The 13,482-nt window shown below is 43.0% G+C and overlaps 1 protein-coding gene across 2 annotated transcripts in view; it reads right to left on the reverse strand.

Moving 5' to 3' along the window:
• The window catches only part of LOC139271027 (sorting nexin-31-like), a 118,989-nt gene extending 106,040 nt beyond the window's left edge, over positions 1–12,949 (reverse strand). For both annotated transcript variants that reach the window (XM_070888483.1, XM_070888482.1), the window contains exons 1-2: positions 12,881–12,949; positions 12,688–12,762 (exon numbers count right to left, since the gene is read on the reverse strand). In XM_070888483.1, the coding sequence (XP_070744584.1) occupies positions 12,688–12,762; positions 12,881–12,940 (135 nt within the window). In that variant the 5' untranslated portion in view covers positions 12,941–12,949. The remainder of the gene's footprint in view (positions 1–12,687; positions 12,763–12,880) is intronic.
• Positions 12,950–13,482: the final 533 nt, after the last annotated feature.

Consider the following 13,482-nt stretch of genomic DNA (forward strand, 5'->3'; position numbering starts at 1 on the left):
CATATATGCCCACTTTCCAACAGAGATTATTAGACACTGATCAAAAGCAGAAATCCATTCTTCCCCGTCCCACTAGCCCAGAATATTGGGCCAACTGTAATGTATCTTTTGGCATTGACAGCATTAATGCTCCCAGCTATCAACACATCCTGTGTATTAGTTTGTTTTAAAATCACACCCTGTATCAGTTTATTTATATGGAAGGGGATAAGAACCATCTAACATCTAGCCGATTCTTACTCTTGTATAATTTAAATTAATTAATGTGGACGCCAGCTGTAGTCTTGAAAGGCAATGACTACAACGGCAACGACAACCTGCACAAGCAAATCCTGTCTAGAAAGCCAATCAGAAATTAGTTCTTTTGCAACAAGAAATTCTTGTTTAGAACTAGTCGGAACTGGAAGACTTGACACTTATCTATGTTAGCCATGGCTCAGTGGTAGCACTCACTTGAGTCAGAGCATTGTGGGTTCAAGTCCCATTCCAGAAACTTGAGCACAGAATCTAGGCTGACACTCCCAGTGCGGTACTGAGGGAGTGCTGCACTATCGGAGGTGCCGTCCTTCAGATTAGATGTTAAACCGAAGCCCCGTCTGCCCTCTCAGGTGGAAATAAAAGATTGCATGGCACTATTTCGAAGAAGAGGAGGGGAGATCTCCCATGGTGCCCTGACCAATACTTACCTCTCAACCAACATCACTAAAACTGATGATCTGGTCATTACCTCATTGCTGTTTGTGGGCGCTTGCTGTGTGCTAATTGACTGCCGTGTTTCCTACATTACAACAGTGACTACACTTCAAAAGTAAAGAATTTTGGGACGTCCTGAGGTCATGAAAGGCGCTATAGAAATGAAAGTATTTCTTTTTTTTTAAAAAGCAGATGAACTCAAAAGTTGCCGGCAAACTTTCTGGACTGCCTGGATGCCTCTTGTGCACTGATAGACATGCATTACCAACACGGATCATGGCTAACTCTGGAGGTCCTCAGGATCTGACCAACCTCAGCCGCACTTCTCCAAGAATTGTAAAACAAAGATGGGTAAACCAACACCAAAACTACAGACTACCCCTGTTCCGCTGAGAGTGGTCATGTGCAAATAACCATGCTGTTACAAAGCTTGATTCAAGTTAAGAAAAGCAATCACCCATCACATTTTAGACCATTTCTGGACAAACAGTTAGGTTTAATTTTGAATTTCTGAATATTTTTGCTTTAAATTAGAAAACTGACCCTTGTGGAATTAGGTGTGCAAATTAAACACAAATGAATATTCGAAGTCTAATTTAAAATCAGCATTGGCTAAATTAAGAGCCTATCAATTTACAGTTCACAGTATCTACTCTATAAGATATCAGCACTGTAATAAAATGGTGAAATGAAAGGTCAGCAGGAACATCAGGCTACCTGATGGCCCAGATGGTAACGGCAGGAACAGCTAAGTCATGCAGACTGCAATAAGTCATGCAATTGATCTCAACACCCCTAGGTGGAGGAAGGGAAAAATTTGCCAAGATTTCTGCTCCTAGTAGTTATCCAGCAACCCCTACTGGAAGTGCACATGTGTGGATATAGGTGAGGATAGGACATTCATGCTATCAGCTCACACTTAAAGAATGGCCATTTGGGCAAAGTATCTATGGAGCTGGAGTCAAAGCCTTCAGAAGAGAAGGGAAGGAGAGATCATCAGTGGAAAAATGCAGCCCAGGTGTGGTAATAAATCAGAGGTCGGGAAGGTCCCAAATTTGATCTGTGCTAAAATACTTAATCTCAGCTAGGGCAACAGTCGGGCTACTACAATCGGCCTCAGTGAGCCTGGGTGAAGACATCAATCAGGGTCCCCACTCCTGATCAATATTCAGTGATTCTTGCTGAAAAGCACACATTACGTGGCCACCAAGTAAGGACAGGATCAGGTTGTGATGCCATCTATGATCATTGGCCGATGAACACTCACAGTCCAGGTCACAAATACCAGCATACAAAATTGACAGACAAGAAACGACAAGCTTGGTCCATCAAGCCTGCCTCAAATGAAGACTAACAACTTGGGCAAGATGCAAGTCTCACCAAGGAACGATGCTTCAGCATAAGCTCATGAGAGAAGTGAACAAAATGCTTCAAGAACACAATGCTGCCTTTGTATAAATTCAGCTGTTTGCTTAAAGGGAGTTCCACAGGAAGGCTCATAAAAATTACATTCATGATCCTGCCCTGAAATAATAACACATTATGGGCTAGACTTTCCACTTCATATCGCCCATCTAAGGCCCATCTATGGCCCAAAATGGACCTCTATCGTCCATTTTGAGCAAAAAGTGGAAACTAGGCGCAAAATATTGCGTGAAAAATAGGCCCCCAAGTTTTCACTTTGATCGCTGAGATGATCGCCCAAATGATCGCCCACACAAGGCCCATCCCAAGTTTCAGCACTTAGCATGCACTTCACTGGGCCGATGCAAGGCCCAAAAGGGTGCTCAAAAATAGTTGCTTTTTCAGGGCCTTAGAGAGGGAAATGAGCACTACGGACGCCATTTTTAGCCTCTGAGGAAGGGCGAATTGTTCTGAGTTATTTAGAGAGTAAAATTGATGCAAATTGTACTCAGAAATTTGGGACAGGGAACATAAATAGGTATTATCATCTTATTTATGCATATATTGGAATTATTTATTAAATAGCTTTTACATAGTGAAGTTATTTAATGATATTCCGTGGGGAAACAGAATAAACAAACAAATCTGCATGAAGAACTGTATGTTGTAAAACTTATGTCAGTAAGAGAGAAGGTTCAAAAGTTGCAGAAATTTTTTTTTATTAACAAAGAACTAATGAACAACACCCTCCCTCGAGGCCCCCAGCCCCCGCACCAACCCACCCTTCCCTCAAAATCCCCAAAACGTTACAAGAAATGAAGATTTTACAGAACAAATGGCCAATTAAGTAATGACAACAACTGACCATTTCAGTCATGCTAACAAGTGACCATTTCAGTCATGACAACAAGTGACCATTTCAGTCATGACAACAAGTGACCATTTCAGTCACGCTAACAAGTGACCATTTCAGTCACGACAATAAGTGATCATTTCAGTCACGACAACAAGTGATCATTTCAGTCATGACAACAAGTGACCATTTCAGTCATGACAAGTGACCATTTCAGTCACGCTAACAAGTGACCATTTCAGTCACGCTAACAAGTGATCATTTCAGTCACGACAACAAGTGATCATTTCAGTCACGACAACAAGTGATCATTTCAGTCACGACAACAAGTGATCATTTCAGTCACGACAACAAGTGATCATTTCAGTCACGACAACAAGTGACCATTTCAGTCATGACAAGTGACCATTTCAGTCACGCTAACAAGTGACCATTTCAGTCACGCTAACAAGTGATCATTTCAGTCACGACAACAAGTGATCATTTCAGTCACGACAACAAGTGATCATTTCAGTCACGACAACAAGTGATCATTTCAGTCACGACAACAAGTGATCATTTCAGTCACGACAACAAGTGACCATTTCAGTCGCGACAACAAGTGACCATTTCAGTCATGACAACAAGTGACCATTTCAGTCACGCTAACAAGTGATCATTTCAGTCACGACAACAAGTGATCATTTCAGTCACGACAACAAGTGATCATTTCAGTCACGACAACAAGTGATCATTTCAGTCACGACAACAAGTGATCATTTCAGTCACGACAACAAGTGACCATTTCAGTCACGCTAACAAGTGATCATTTCAGTCACGACAACAAGTGATCATTTCAGTCACGACAACAAGTGATCATTTCAGTCACGACAACAAGTGATCATTTCAGTCACGACAACAAGTGATCATTTCAGTCACGACAACAAGTGATCATTTCAGTCACGACAACAAGTGATCATTTCAGTCACGACAACAAGTGATCATTTCAGTCACGACAACAAGTGATCATTTCAGTCATGACAACAAGTGACCATTTCAGTCATGACAACAAGTGACCATTTCAGTCATGACAACAAGTGACCATTTCAGAAAGAATGGAAAGGGAACAGTTAAGTAATGGTAACATGTGAACAAGCGAGCATTTAACTTTACGCTGGGTTGCGTAAAATTTAGTTGTGTTTAAATGTAACCCAATAACATTGCAGATTCTAGTTACTATTTAGATCATTAAATAATACATAAATATAAATTTCAACTACTCTCGCAGCTGCCAGTAGGCTGTTCCACCGTTTGCGGCACTGGTCCAGTGTGCAAGTTTCATTGGAGGCTGGTGTGACTATGTCGGCTATTTCTGACCAATTCCTTCGACATGCACGGGGTGGAGGTTTCCCCTGCCCACCCCGTGTCAGATCCTCCGACTTGGAGCGGACAGCATTTACGAGGGCCTCATTTGCCTCTTCGCTGAAGGGTTTGGCCCTTCTCTTTCCTGCACCTCCCTCCATTCTTTAAATTTATCTGTAATTTGGATAAGACTTTCTGACCTGCTTCCTTTCTCCTTTCTCCTTTCTTTTTCTCTCTCTCTCTCTCTCTCTCTCTCTCTCTCTCCTCCACCCCCCTCCCCCCCAGACCCACCCAGAGCTTCTGAGCATGTGTGAAGACCCTTGACCTCTCAAAACGCAGGAAGAAGCATCAACCTGAAAAAAAATCAACCTGCACATGCGCAGTAATGCGTTGCTAGGGAAGCTTTTTTTTTTCATTCACTTCAGTTTTCTTTGGGCGATCAGGAGATCGCCGAGAAATGACATCGCCTATTTGACATCGCTGGGCTAAGGCCGAGTGGAAAATCGCAAAAAAAAAAAAATGGGCCTTGAGCCGCTGATCAGCACGGGCGATAGGTCCAACATCGCTGGAACAAGGCCCATTTTTTTTCGGCCTCAGCCTGAAAGTGGAAAGTCTAGCCCTATAAACCCATCCTCTATATAAAGATTATCTCAGGTTTATTATTCCAACAGCCACCTACATCCTGGGACAGTCGCAGTTATCCTACATCAGGCATGCTGATTTTGGAGTGTCAATATGCCATTTCCAGGGCTTCACTCGTTTCAGCACTAAGTTGTTTGAAAGGTATGGAAGCATGGCCCTTAGGGAGCGATCTACATTGCTGAAATAAAATGTTGATTGGACATCGGCATTGAAATAGGAATAGTCCTGGAATGTGCATCAGGCATTAGCATTGATAGATCACCTTGTACAACGGGGACAGGGAGATCAAAAATACCAGCTAATGAATAGCTACAGGCATCCAGATGAATTAAATAATTTTGGTGAATCTGCTCTGCAGTATTCCTTTATATTCTATTAAATAAACCCCTCTAATGTGCAAAAATATATACATTTCAATAAAATGCAATCCATCCACTCTCAAGACAAAAACTTTGCTTTTGCCACATTCGCTACCTCCCTCAGTCTCCTCCACAAAACTGAGAGTTTGCAAACATCTGTTATTTTGTAGCTTTACCATCTTCCTTCAAATATTCCCCTTAATGGCTCAGCAGAGGAGTTAAATGTTTTCCGTCCTCCTACAGTCTTCACTCTCTTTAAACACACACACGGGTTCATCATCTAATCACAATTTTCATATTTCCACTTATAGTGTTTTTCTTCCCAAAAGCTTGGTCAAAGAGTTTTAAGGAGCATCTTAAAGGAGATTGGTGGTGGGGGGTAGGGGCGGAGGGGAGGCGAAGAGGTTTAGATAGGGAATTCCAGAGCTTAGACCTCGGCAGCTGAAGGCACGGCTGACAATGCTGGAGCGATTAAAATCAGGGATGTTCAAGAGGCCAGAATTGGAGGAGTGCAGAGATCTCAGAGAGTTGTTGGGCTGGAGAAGGTTACAGAGATAGGGAAGGGTGAGGCCATGGAGGGATTTGAAAAAAAGAATGCATCCTTTCAACTTTGGTGGGATCATTGGTTTTTCAATTTTTTTTTAAACTTAGGGAATTTGTTGTATTCAAATGTAAGTTTACATTAATTGCATTATTCCAACTCTTCCTCTTAGCTTCAAGAATAGTGAGGCACAGTAATAAACATGCAGTCTGGCACTGCACCAAGAGCAGAAGAATGTGCAATTCTCATTTCACAACACACATCTCCTGCAACAGGACAATTGTGGTAATGTTGCTCAAACAAGTGGCTTATGTCTGCAAATAAAGGGATAACCACTTGTTAAACCACTGCGAGAATTCCAGTCAACAACATTCCAGACACTTGGTATTAGTTTATTGTCCTACACGGCAAACGAGCCCAAGGTGGGCAGAGGAAACGTTTCAAGGACACCCTCAAAACCTTCTTGATAAAGTGCAAAATCCCCACCGACACCTGGGAGTCCCTGGCCAAAGACCGCCCTAAGTGGAGGAAGTGCATCCGGGAGGGCGCTGAGCACCTCGAGTCTCGTCGCCGAGAGCATGCAGAAAACAAGCGCAGGCAGCGGAAGAAGTGTGTTGCAAACCAGTTCCACCTACCCTTTCCCTCAACGACTGTCTGTCCCACCTGTGACAGAGATACTAATTCTCATATTGGACTGTTCAGTCACCTAAGAACTCATTTTTAGAGTGGGAGTAAGTCTTCCTTGATTCCGAGGGACTGCCTATGATGATGATTGTTACAGTACTTATCATCATAGGTGGTCCTTCGAAATGAGGATGACTTGCTTCCACGCCAAAAAAGGATAAGTTCACAGGTGTTCCAATGAAGAACCTAAAATTCCAGGTCATAAGAACATAAAACATAAGAAATAGGAACAGGAATAGGCCATACAACCCCTCGAGCCTGCTCCGCCATTCAATAAGATCATGGACTCAGTTCCACTTCCCTGCCCGCTCCCCATAACCCCTTATCGTTTAAGAAACTGTCCATTTCTGTCTTAAATTTATTCAATGTCCCAGCTTCCATAGCTCTCTGAGGCAGCGAATTCCACAGATTTACAACCCTCTGAGAGAAGAAATTTCTCCTCCCCGAACTACATCTTGAAGGGTGGAAGATGCCTGTGCATGGATTTTTTTTAACGTGTGGTGGCCGTTGCACACCAGTTCCCACATGGGCTTGACAGAGCTAGGTGTTGGTCCAGTGGCAAGGATTACCCAAGACGATTGGAGACCTAGCGCGCACACATATCGCCTCCCCTGAGCCCCATTCACATCCCTCCACAGTCTCTCGCCGCTCCTTTGCCCCGACATCACGGCTCCTGCTGTATCTGCCCACTCTCCTATCAGCAGCCTGAACCTTGACGACATCACTCTTCGCTGACGTCGCAGCTCGTGCTGCTCCCTGAGGTGGTATGCCTCCACGCTGCTCCTGGGCCTCCGCACGCCACTCCTTTTATGCCCCCGACCTGCCGCTGGTGTTCTCCCGCAGGTCGGGGCCTCCACGCTGGAGTGTTACTGGCACGCTGGTCTTTGCACATAAATCTAATTAGCGATATGAGGGGCTTACAAATTCAAAACGCAGAGTGATGGTGACTCCAAATTACTGGATAGTGTGTAAATTAGTGCATACTTTAAAAAAAAATTAAAGAGCATCTTTTGGAGTAAACCTTCATTTCCAGTTATTGGGAGTACTTACCATATCATTACACTGCAGAATTTTACAGCAAGGCATTATATAAATGCAAGTTTTTTATTAAAATGTTGTTGTTCTCTGCTCATTGCCAGAACAAAAACAACAACTTGTATTTATATAGCACTTTTAATGTAGTAAAACGTCCAAAGGCACTTCACGGGAGTGATTATCAAACAATATTTGACACCGAGCCACATAAGGGGCTATTAGGGCAGATGACCAAAAATTTGCTCAGAGGTAGGTTTTAAGGAGCTTCTTAAAAGGAGGAAAGAGGTAGAGAGGTTCAGGGAGGGAATCCCAGAACTTAGGGCCTAAGCAACAGAAGGCATGGCCGCCAATGGTGGAACGCTAAAAATTGGGAATTCCAGAGGCCAGAATTAGAAGAGCGCAGACATTTGGGAGAGTTTTAGGGCTGAAGGAGGTTAGAGAGATAGGGAGGGGCGAGGCCATGGAGGGATTTGAAAGCAGGGATGACAACTTTAAAATTGAGGCGTTGCTTAACCAGTAGCCAATGTAGGTCAGCGAGCAAGGGTGATGGGTGAATGGGACTTGGTGCGAGTTAAGACACGGGCAGCCGAGTTTTGGTGACCTCAAGTTTACGTAGGGTAGAATGTGGGAGGCCTGCCAGGAGAGCATTGGGATAGTCAAGCCTAGAGACAACAAAGGCATGGATGAGGGTTTCAGCAGCGGTTGAGCTGAGGCAGGAGCGGTGACGGGCGATGTTACGGAGATAGAAATAGGCGGTTTTAGTGATGGCGTGGATATGTGGTTGGTAGCTCATTTCAGGGTCAAACAAGGTTGCGAACAGTCTGGTTCAACTTTAGACAGAGCAACTATACAATATTGTACTACAGCCATGCCCTTCATTTTTAGTCAAATACACAACCTTGTTTGAAAATTCCATGACTGATATTAAGACATGTACAATCCCATTGCATAGACCCTATCTCTGCCCCACGGAACTGACTCACAAATTCTGTGCAGAGGGCAGAACGTTGCATTTGATCTCAGCTCAAAAATATAGCTTATCAAATACACAGCTAACAATCATGGACCGAAACTCTGCTGCGGTAAACACCCCTCATTATTAGTCAGTGTAATGCGTATAGGATGTCTAACAACTAGTCTGTCAACACTACTCATTATCAGTCATTTACATGAATAGAGATGTTTATTTTATGACTAATTCATTTACTTTTATGTGCTATTATCTGATTTTAAATAATCTAGCATGCACTGATACATCACAATATTTCGCAATTTTAAACTGTAGCCCAGAAAAATGAAGCAACAATTTAATCATTAAACTAGCACTCCCACTGAATTAAAAAAAAAATTACTTTACATTTGTTACTTTGAGAGGGTACTATCACCTCAATAAAAAGGAATTTGGGGGTAGGTTCAAGTCTAGGAACAGATGGCTCATTAAATTGTGCTCCTGTACCATAGGGTTTGCTACAAAAGTGAATTTTTTGGAAAACTTTGTTTTTATGGCTTTGTTCTTTTACTTACAGTAATTCTTACCTTTCTATCGTCTTAAAAGATCGATATGTATTTATATCGCATCTTTAACCACTTCAGGACGATTCAATGCATGTTACAACCAATTAAGTGGAGCAGAGGTGGTCAAGCAGCGATTTAATAGAGGTGTTCAAAATTATGAATGATTTGGATAAAGTAAATAAGGAGAAACTGTTTCCAATTACAGAAGAGTCAGTAACCAAAGGACATCGATTTAAAGTAATTGGCAAATGATAATGATCTGGAATGCACTGCCTGAATGGGTAGTGGAAGCAGAATAAATAACTTTCAAAAGGGAATTGGATAAATACTTGAAGTGGAAACATTTGCAGGGCTATGGGGAAAGAGCAGGATCATGGGACTAATTGGATAGCTCTTTCAGTAAGTCGGAACAGGCACGATGGGTCAAATGTCCTCCTTCTGTGCTACATGATTATATGTTTCTAAGTACTTTTGAAGTGCAGTCACTGTTGTAATGTAGGAAACAACAGCCAATTTGCGCACAGCAAAGCCCCACAAACAGTAATGAGATAAACAGCGGCAGGGATTGTGGATGCATTGGTTGTAATTTACCAAAATTCCCTGGATTCTGGGGAGGTCCCAGCAGATTGAAAAACTGCAAATGTAATGCCCCTATGTAAAAAAGGAGGCAGACAAAAAGCAGGAAACTATAGACCAGTTCGCCCAACATCTGTGGTTTGGAAAATATTGGAGTCCATTGTTAAAGAAGCAGTAGCAGGACATTTGGAAAAGCAAAATTCAGTCAGGCAGAGTCAGCATGGATTTATGAAGGGGAAGTCATGTTTGACAAATTTGCTAGAATTCTTTGAGGATGTAACGAACAGGGTGGACGAAGGGGAACCAGTGGATGTGGTGCATTTGGACTTGCAGAAGGCATTTGACAAGGTGCCACATAAAAGATTACTGCCCAAGATAAAATTTCACGGGGTTGGGGATAATATATTAGCATGGATAAAGGATTGACTAACTAACAGAAAACAGAGTGTTGGGCTAAATGGTTCATTCTTGGGTTGGCAATCAGTAACTAGTGGGGTGCTGCAGGGATCAGTGCTGGGACCCCAACTATTTACAATCTGTATTAATGACTTGGATGAAGGGACCAAGTGTAATGTAGCCAAGTTTGCTGACGATACAAGGATGGAAGGAAAAGCAATATGTGAGGAGGACACAAAAAACCTGCAAAAGGACATAGAAAGGCTGAGAGTGGGCAAAAATTTGGCAGATGGAGTATAATGTTGGAAAGTGTGAGGTTGTGCACTTTGGCAGAAAAAAAATCAAAGAGCAAGATATTATTTAAATGGAGAAAAATTGCAAAGTACAGCAGGACCTGGGGTCCTGGTGCATGAAACACAAAAGTTTAGTATGGCAGGTACAGCAAGTGATCAGAAAGGCCAATGGAAACTTGGCCTTTATTGCAAAGGGGATGGAGTATAAGACAGAGCCATATTTTAAGAAAGGATATACTTGCTTTGGGGGCAGTTCAGAGAAGGTTCATTAGGTTGATTCCGGATATGAGGGGGTTGACTTATGAGGAAAGGTTGAGTAGGTTGGGCCTTTACTCATTGGAATTCAGAAAAATGAGAGGTGATCTTATCAAAACGTATAAGATTGTAAGGGGACTTAATAAGGTGGATGCAGAGAGGATGTTTCCACTGATACGGGAGACTAGAACTAGAGGCATAATCTTAGAATAAGGTGCTGTCCATTTAAAACTGAGATGAGAAGGAATTTATTCGCCGATTGTTGTAAATCTGTGGAATTCACTGCCTCAGAGAGCTGTGGAAGCTGGATCATTGAATAAATTTAAGACATAGACAGTTTTTTAACCGATAAGGGAATAAGGGGTAATGGGGGGCGGGCAGGGAAGTGGACCTGAGTCCATGATCGGATCAGCCATGATCATATTAAAAAGAACAAAAGAACATAAGAAATAGGAGCAGGAGTAGGCCATATGGCCCCTCCAGCCTGCTCCATTAAATGGCGGAGCAGGCTCGAGGGGCCGTATGGCCTACTCCTGCTCCTATTTCTTGTGTTCTTAAATGAGGAGATAGTCTGTTTGAGTGATGTTGGCTGGGGATAAATATTGGCCAGGCCACCGGGGAGAACTCCCCTGCTCTTCTTCAAATGTCCAGCCCTTTATGTCCAGCTGAGAGGGTAGCACCTCTGACAATGCAATACCCCCTCAGTAAGTGCACTGAAATGTCAGCCTGGATTATGTGTTCAAGTCTCCGGAGTGGGACTTGAACTCACAACCTTCTGATTCAGATGAGAGAGTGTTACCGACTGAGCCAAGGCTGACACCTAAAGTCAACAAGGTGGGCTTACAACCTGCTCCCAAATGTTTCCCATTATAGTTGGATGCCAGAAGGCATCAGGGGTCATTCAGATGGGATTGTCCACTGCAGCTTTCACTTGGTTCCTTCAATCCAACACAGCTCAGACTGAGAACTCAGTAGAACAGGAGTACATTTGGATCCTCTGTGACAGATTGTGTCAAGTGTACTAATATTCAGTACCACTGAAAACAAAACTATACTGAAAACGTTTCTAGTAAAAACTAATACAAGTGACAGACATAATGGTTAATATGACCTCACTGTTGTGGCCCAATTTTAAAAAAAACACAAATGCTAAAAAAAAAAGCTCTCCTACTTACAAGCCTAGATCCCAATGCCTCCTCAGTCAAGATTAGAAAAGTTATTTATTTTCTAGTTTCATAAACAATGATGGAGAGAAATGGATAAAGGCCCCATACAAGAACATAAGAAATAGGAACAGGAGTAGGCCATACAGCCCCTCGAGCCTGCTCCGCCATTCAATACGATCATGGCTGATCTGATCATGAACTCAGCTCCACTTCCCCGCCCGCACCCCATAACCCCTTATCGTCCAAGAAACTGTCTATTTCTGTCTTAAATTTATTCAATGTCCCAGCTTCCACAGCTCTCCGAGGCAGCAAATTCCACAGATTTACAACCCCCTGAGAGAAGAAATTCCTCCTCATCTCTGTTTTAAATGGGTGGCCCCTTATTCTAAGATCATGCCCTCTAGTTCTAGTCTCTCCCATCAGTGGAAACATCCTCTCTGCGTCCACCTTGTCAAGCCCCCTCATAATCTTATATGTTTCGATAAGATCACCTCTCATTCTACTGAATTCCAATGAGTAGAGGCCCAACCTACTCAACCATTGGCCTTCCTGATCACTTGCTGTACCTGCATACTATCTTTTTGTGTTTCATGCACAAGTACCCCCAGGTCCCGCTGTACTGCGGCACTTTGCAATCTTTCTCCATTTAAATAATAACTTGCTCTTTGATTTTTTTTTCTGCCGAAGTGCATGACCTCACACTTTCCAATATTATACTCCACTTGCCAAATTTTTGCCCACTAACTTAGCCTGTCTATGTCCTTTTGGAGTAACTGGACAAGAAAAAAAAATGAAGGTAGCCATACTCTTAGGCCAGCTACATATTAAAGACCAATTAGAAACTTTAGTCTCATTTTAAGAACAGAATTGAATTGATCTCAATACCACTCAACCTTCATAATCCTTGAAGTAGACATATATGGACACAACTTACCTTTTCATTCCACCTGTGTAGCTGGCTGTACCTCAGTTTACAGAAGAGAAATCCCTCCAGGTGAATACCGTAAATCTGACACACACACACACACACAAAGAGGAAAAGCAGACGCCTTTAGTGAATGAACATTTCAGTGAGAAATAAATCTAGTAGCAAAAGGTTTGATTTTGGAGAGTGAGAAGCCAGTTACCACATAGCGCGATCCCAGAGAGTCTCTCCCTTGCTCAGTCTGGGCGATGGTGAACTGCATCTCGCCGCTGATCCCACACCGTTTCTGCGGGAACTGAACCGTACAGAAAGCACACCTGTACTTGGGATGCTGCCGGGTTCCAAGGAGCTTCGGGCGGCGTCAGGAGCGGGGATTTATCGCACGGAGGATGAACTCACTTGAGGAATTCACCGCTGCAAATACCTGAGCTTCTTCAGATACCAGGCGGGAGGCTCCAGTTACACCCTTGCACGGGACTTCCACCATAGGGCATGCATTCCTCCGCCTCTCGTTCCCGGAGGGACACAATCATCGCAATGTTTAAAAACAAATCAAACAGGCTTGCTGCTGCCCGAGGGCTAGGCAAGCTGAAGCAGCAGGTGGGGGAGGGCTGTTGAACTACACTTCCTCCCATAGGTTGAGAAGGGACATCTACCAAATGCCCTTTTCCCAATCTTACCCGTTAAAGGACCATCAACCCAAATAAAAGAAATCTAACAAAAGTGGTCCCCTTTTAGGGCACAAACAATAAACTCCCAAATCATACCAACAAAAAGAAACTTAAATTAAATCATACCATTATT

Source organism: Pristiophorus japonicus, chromosome 1 (assembly GCF_044704955.1).
Source record: "Pristiophorus japonicus isolate sPriJap1 chromosome 1, sPriJap1.hap1, whole genome shotgun sequence".
Taxonomy (NCBI): domain Eukaryota; kingdom Metazoa; phylum Chordata; class Chondrichthyes; family Pristiophoridae; genus Pristiophorus; species Pristiophorus japonicus.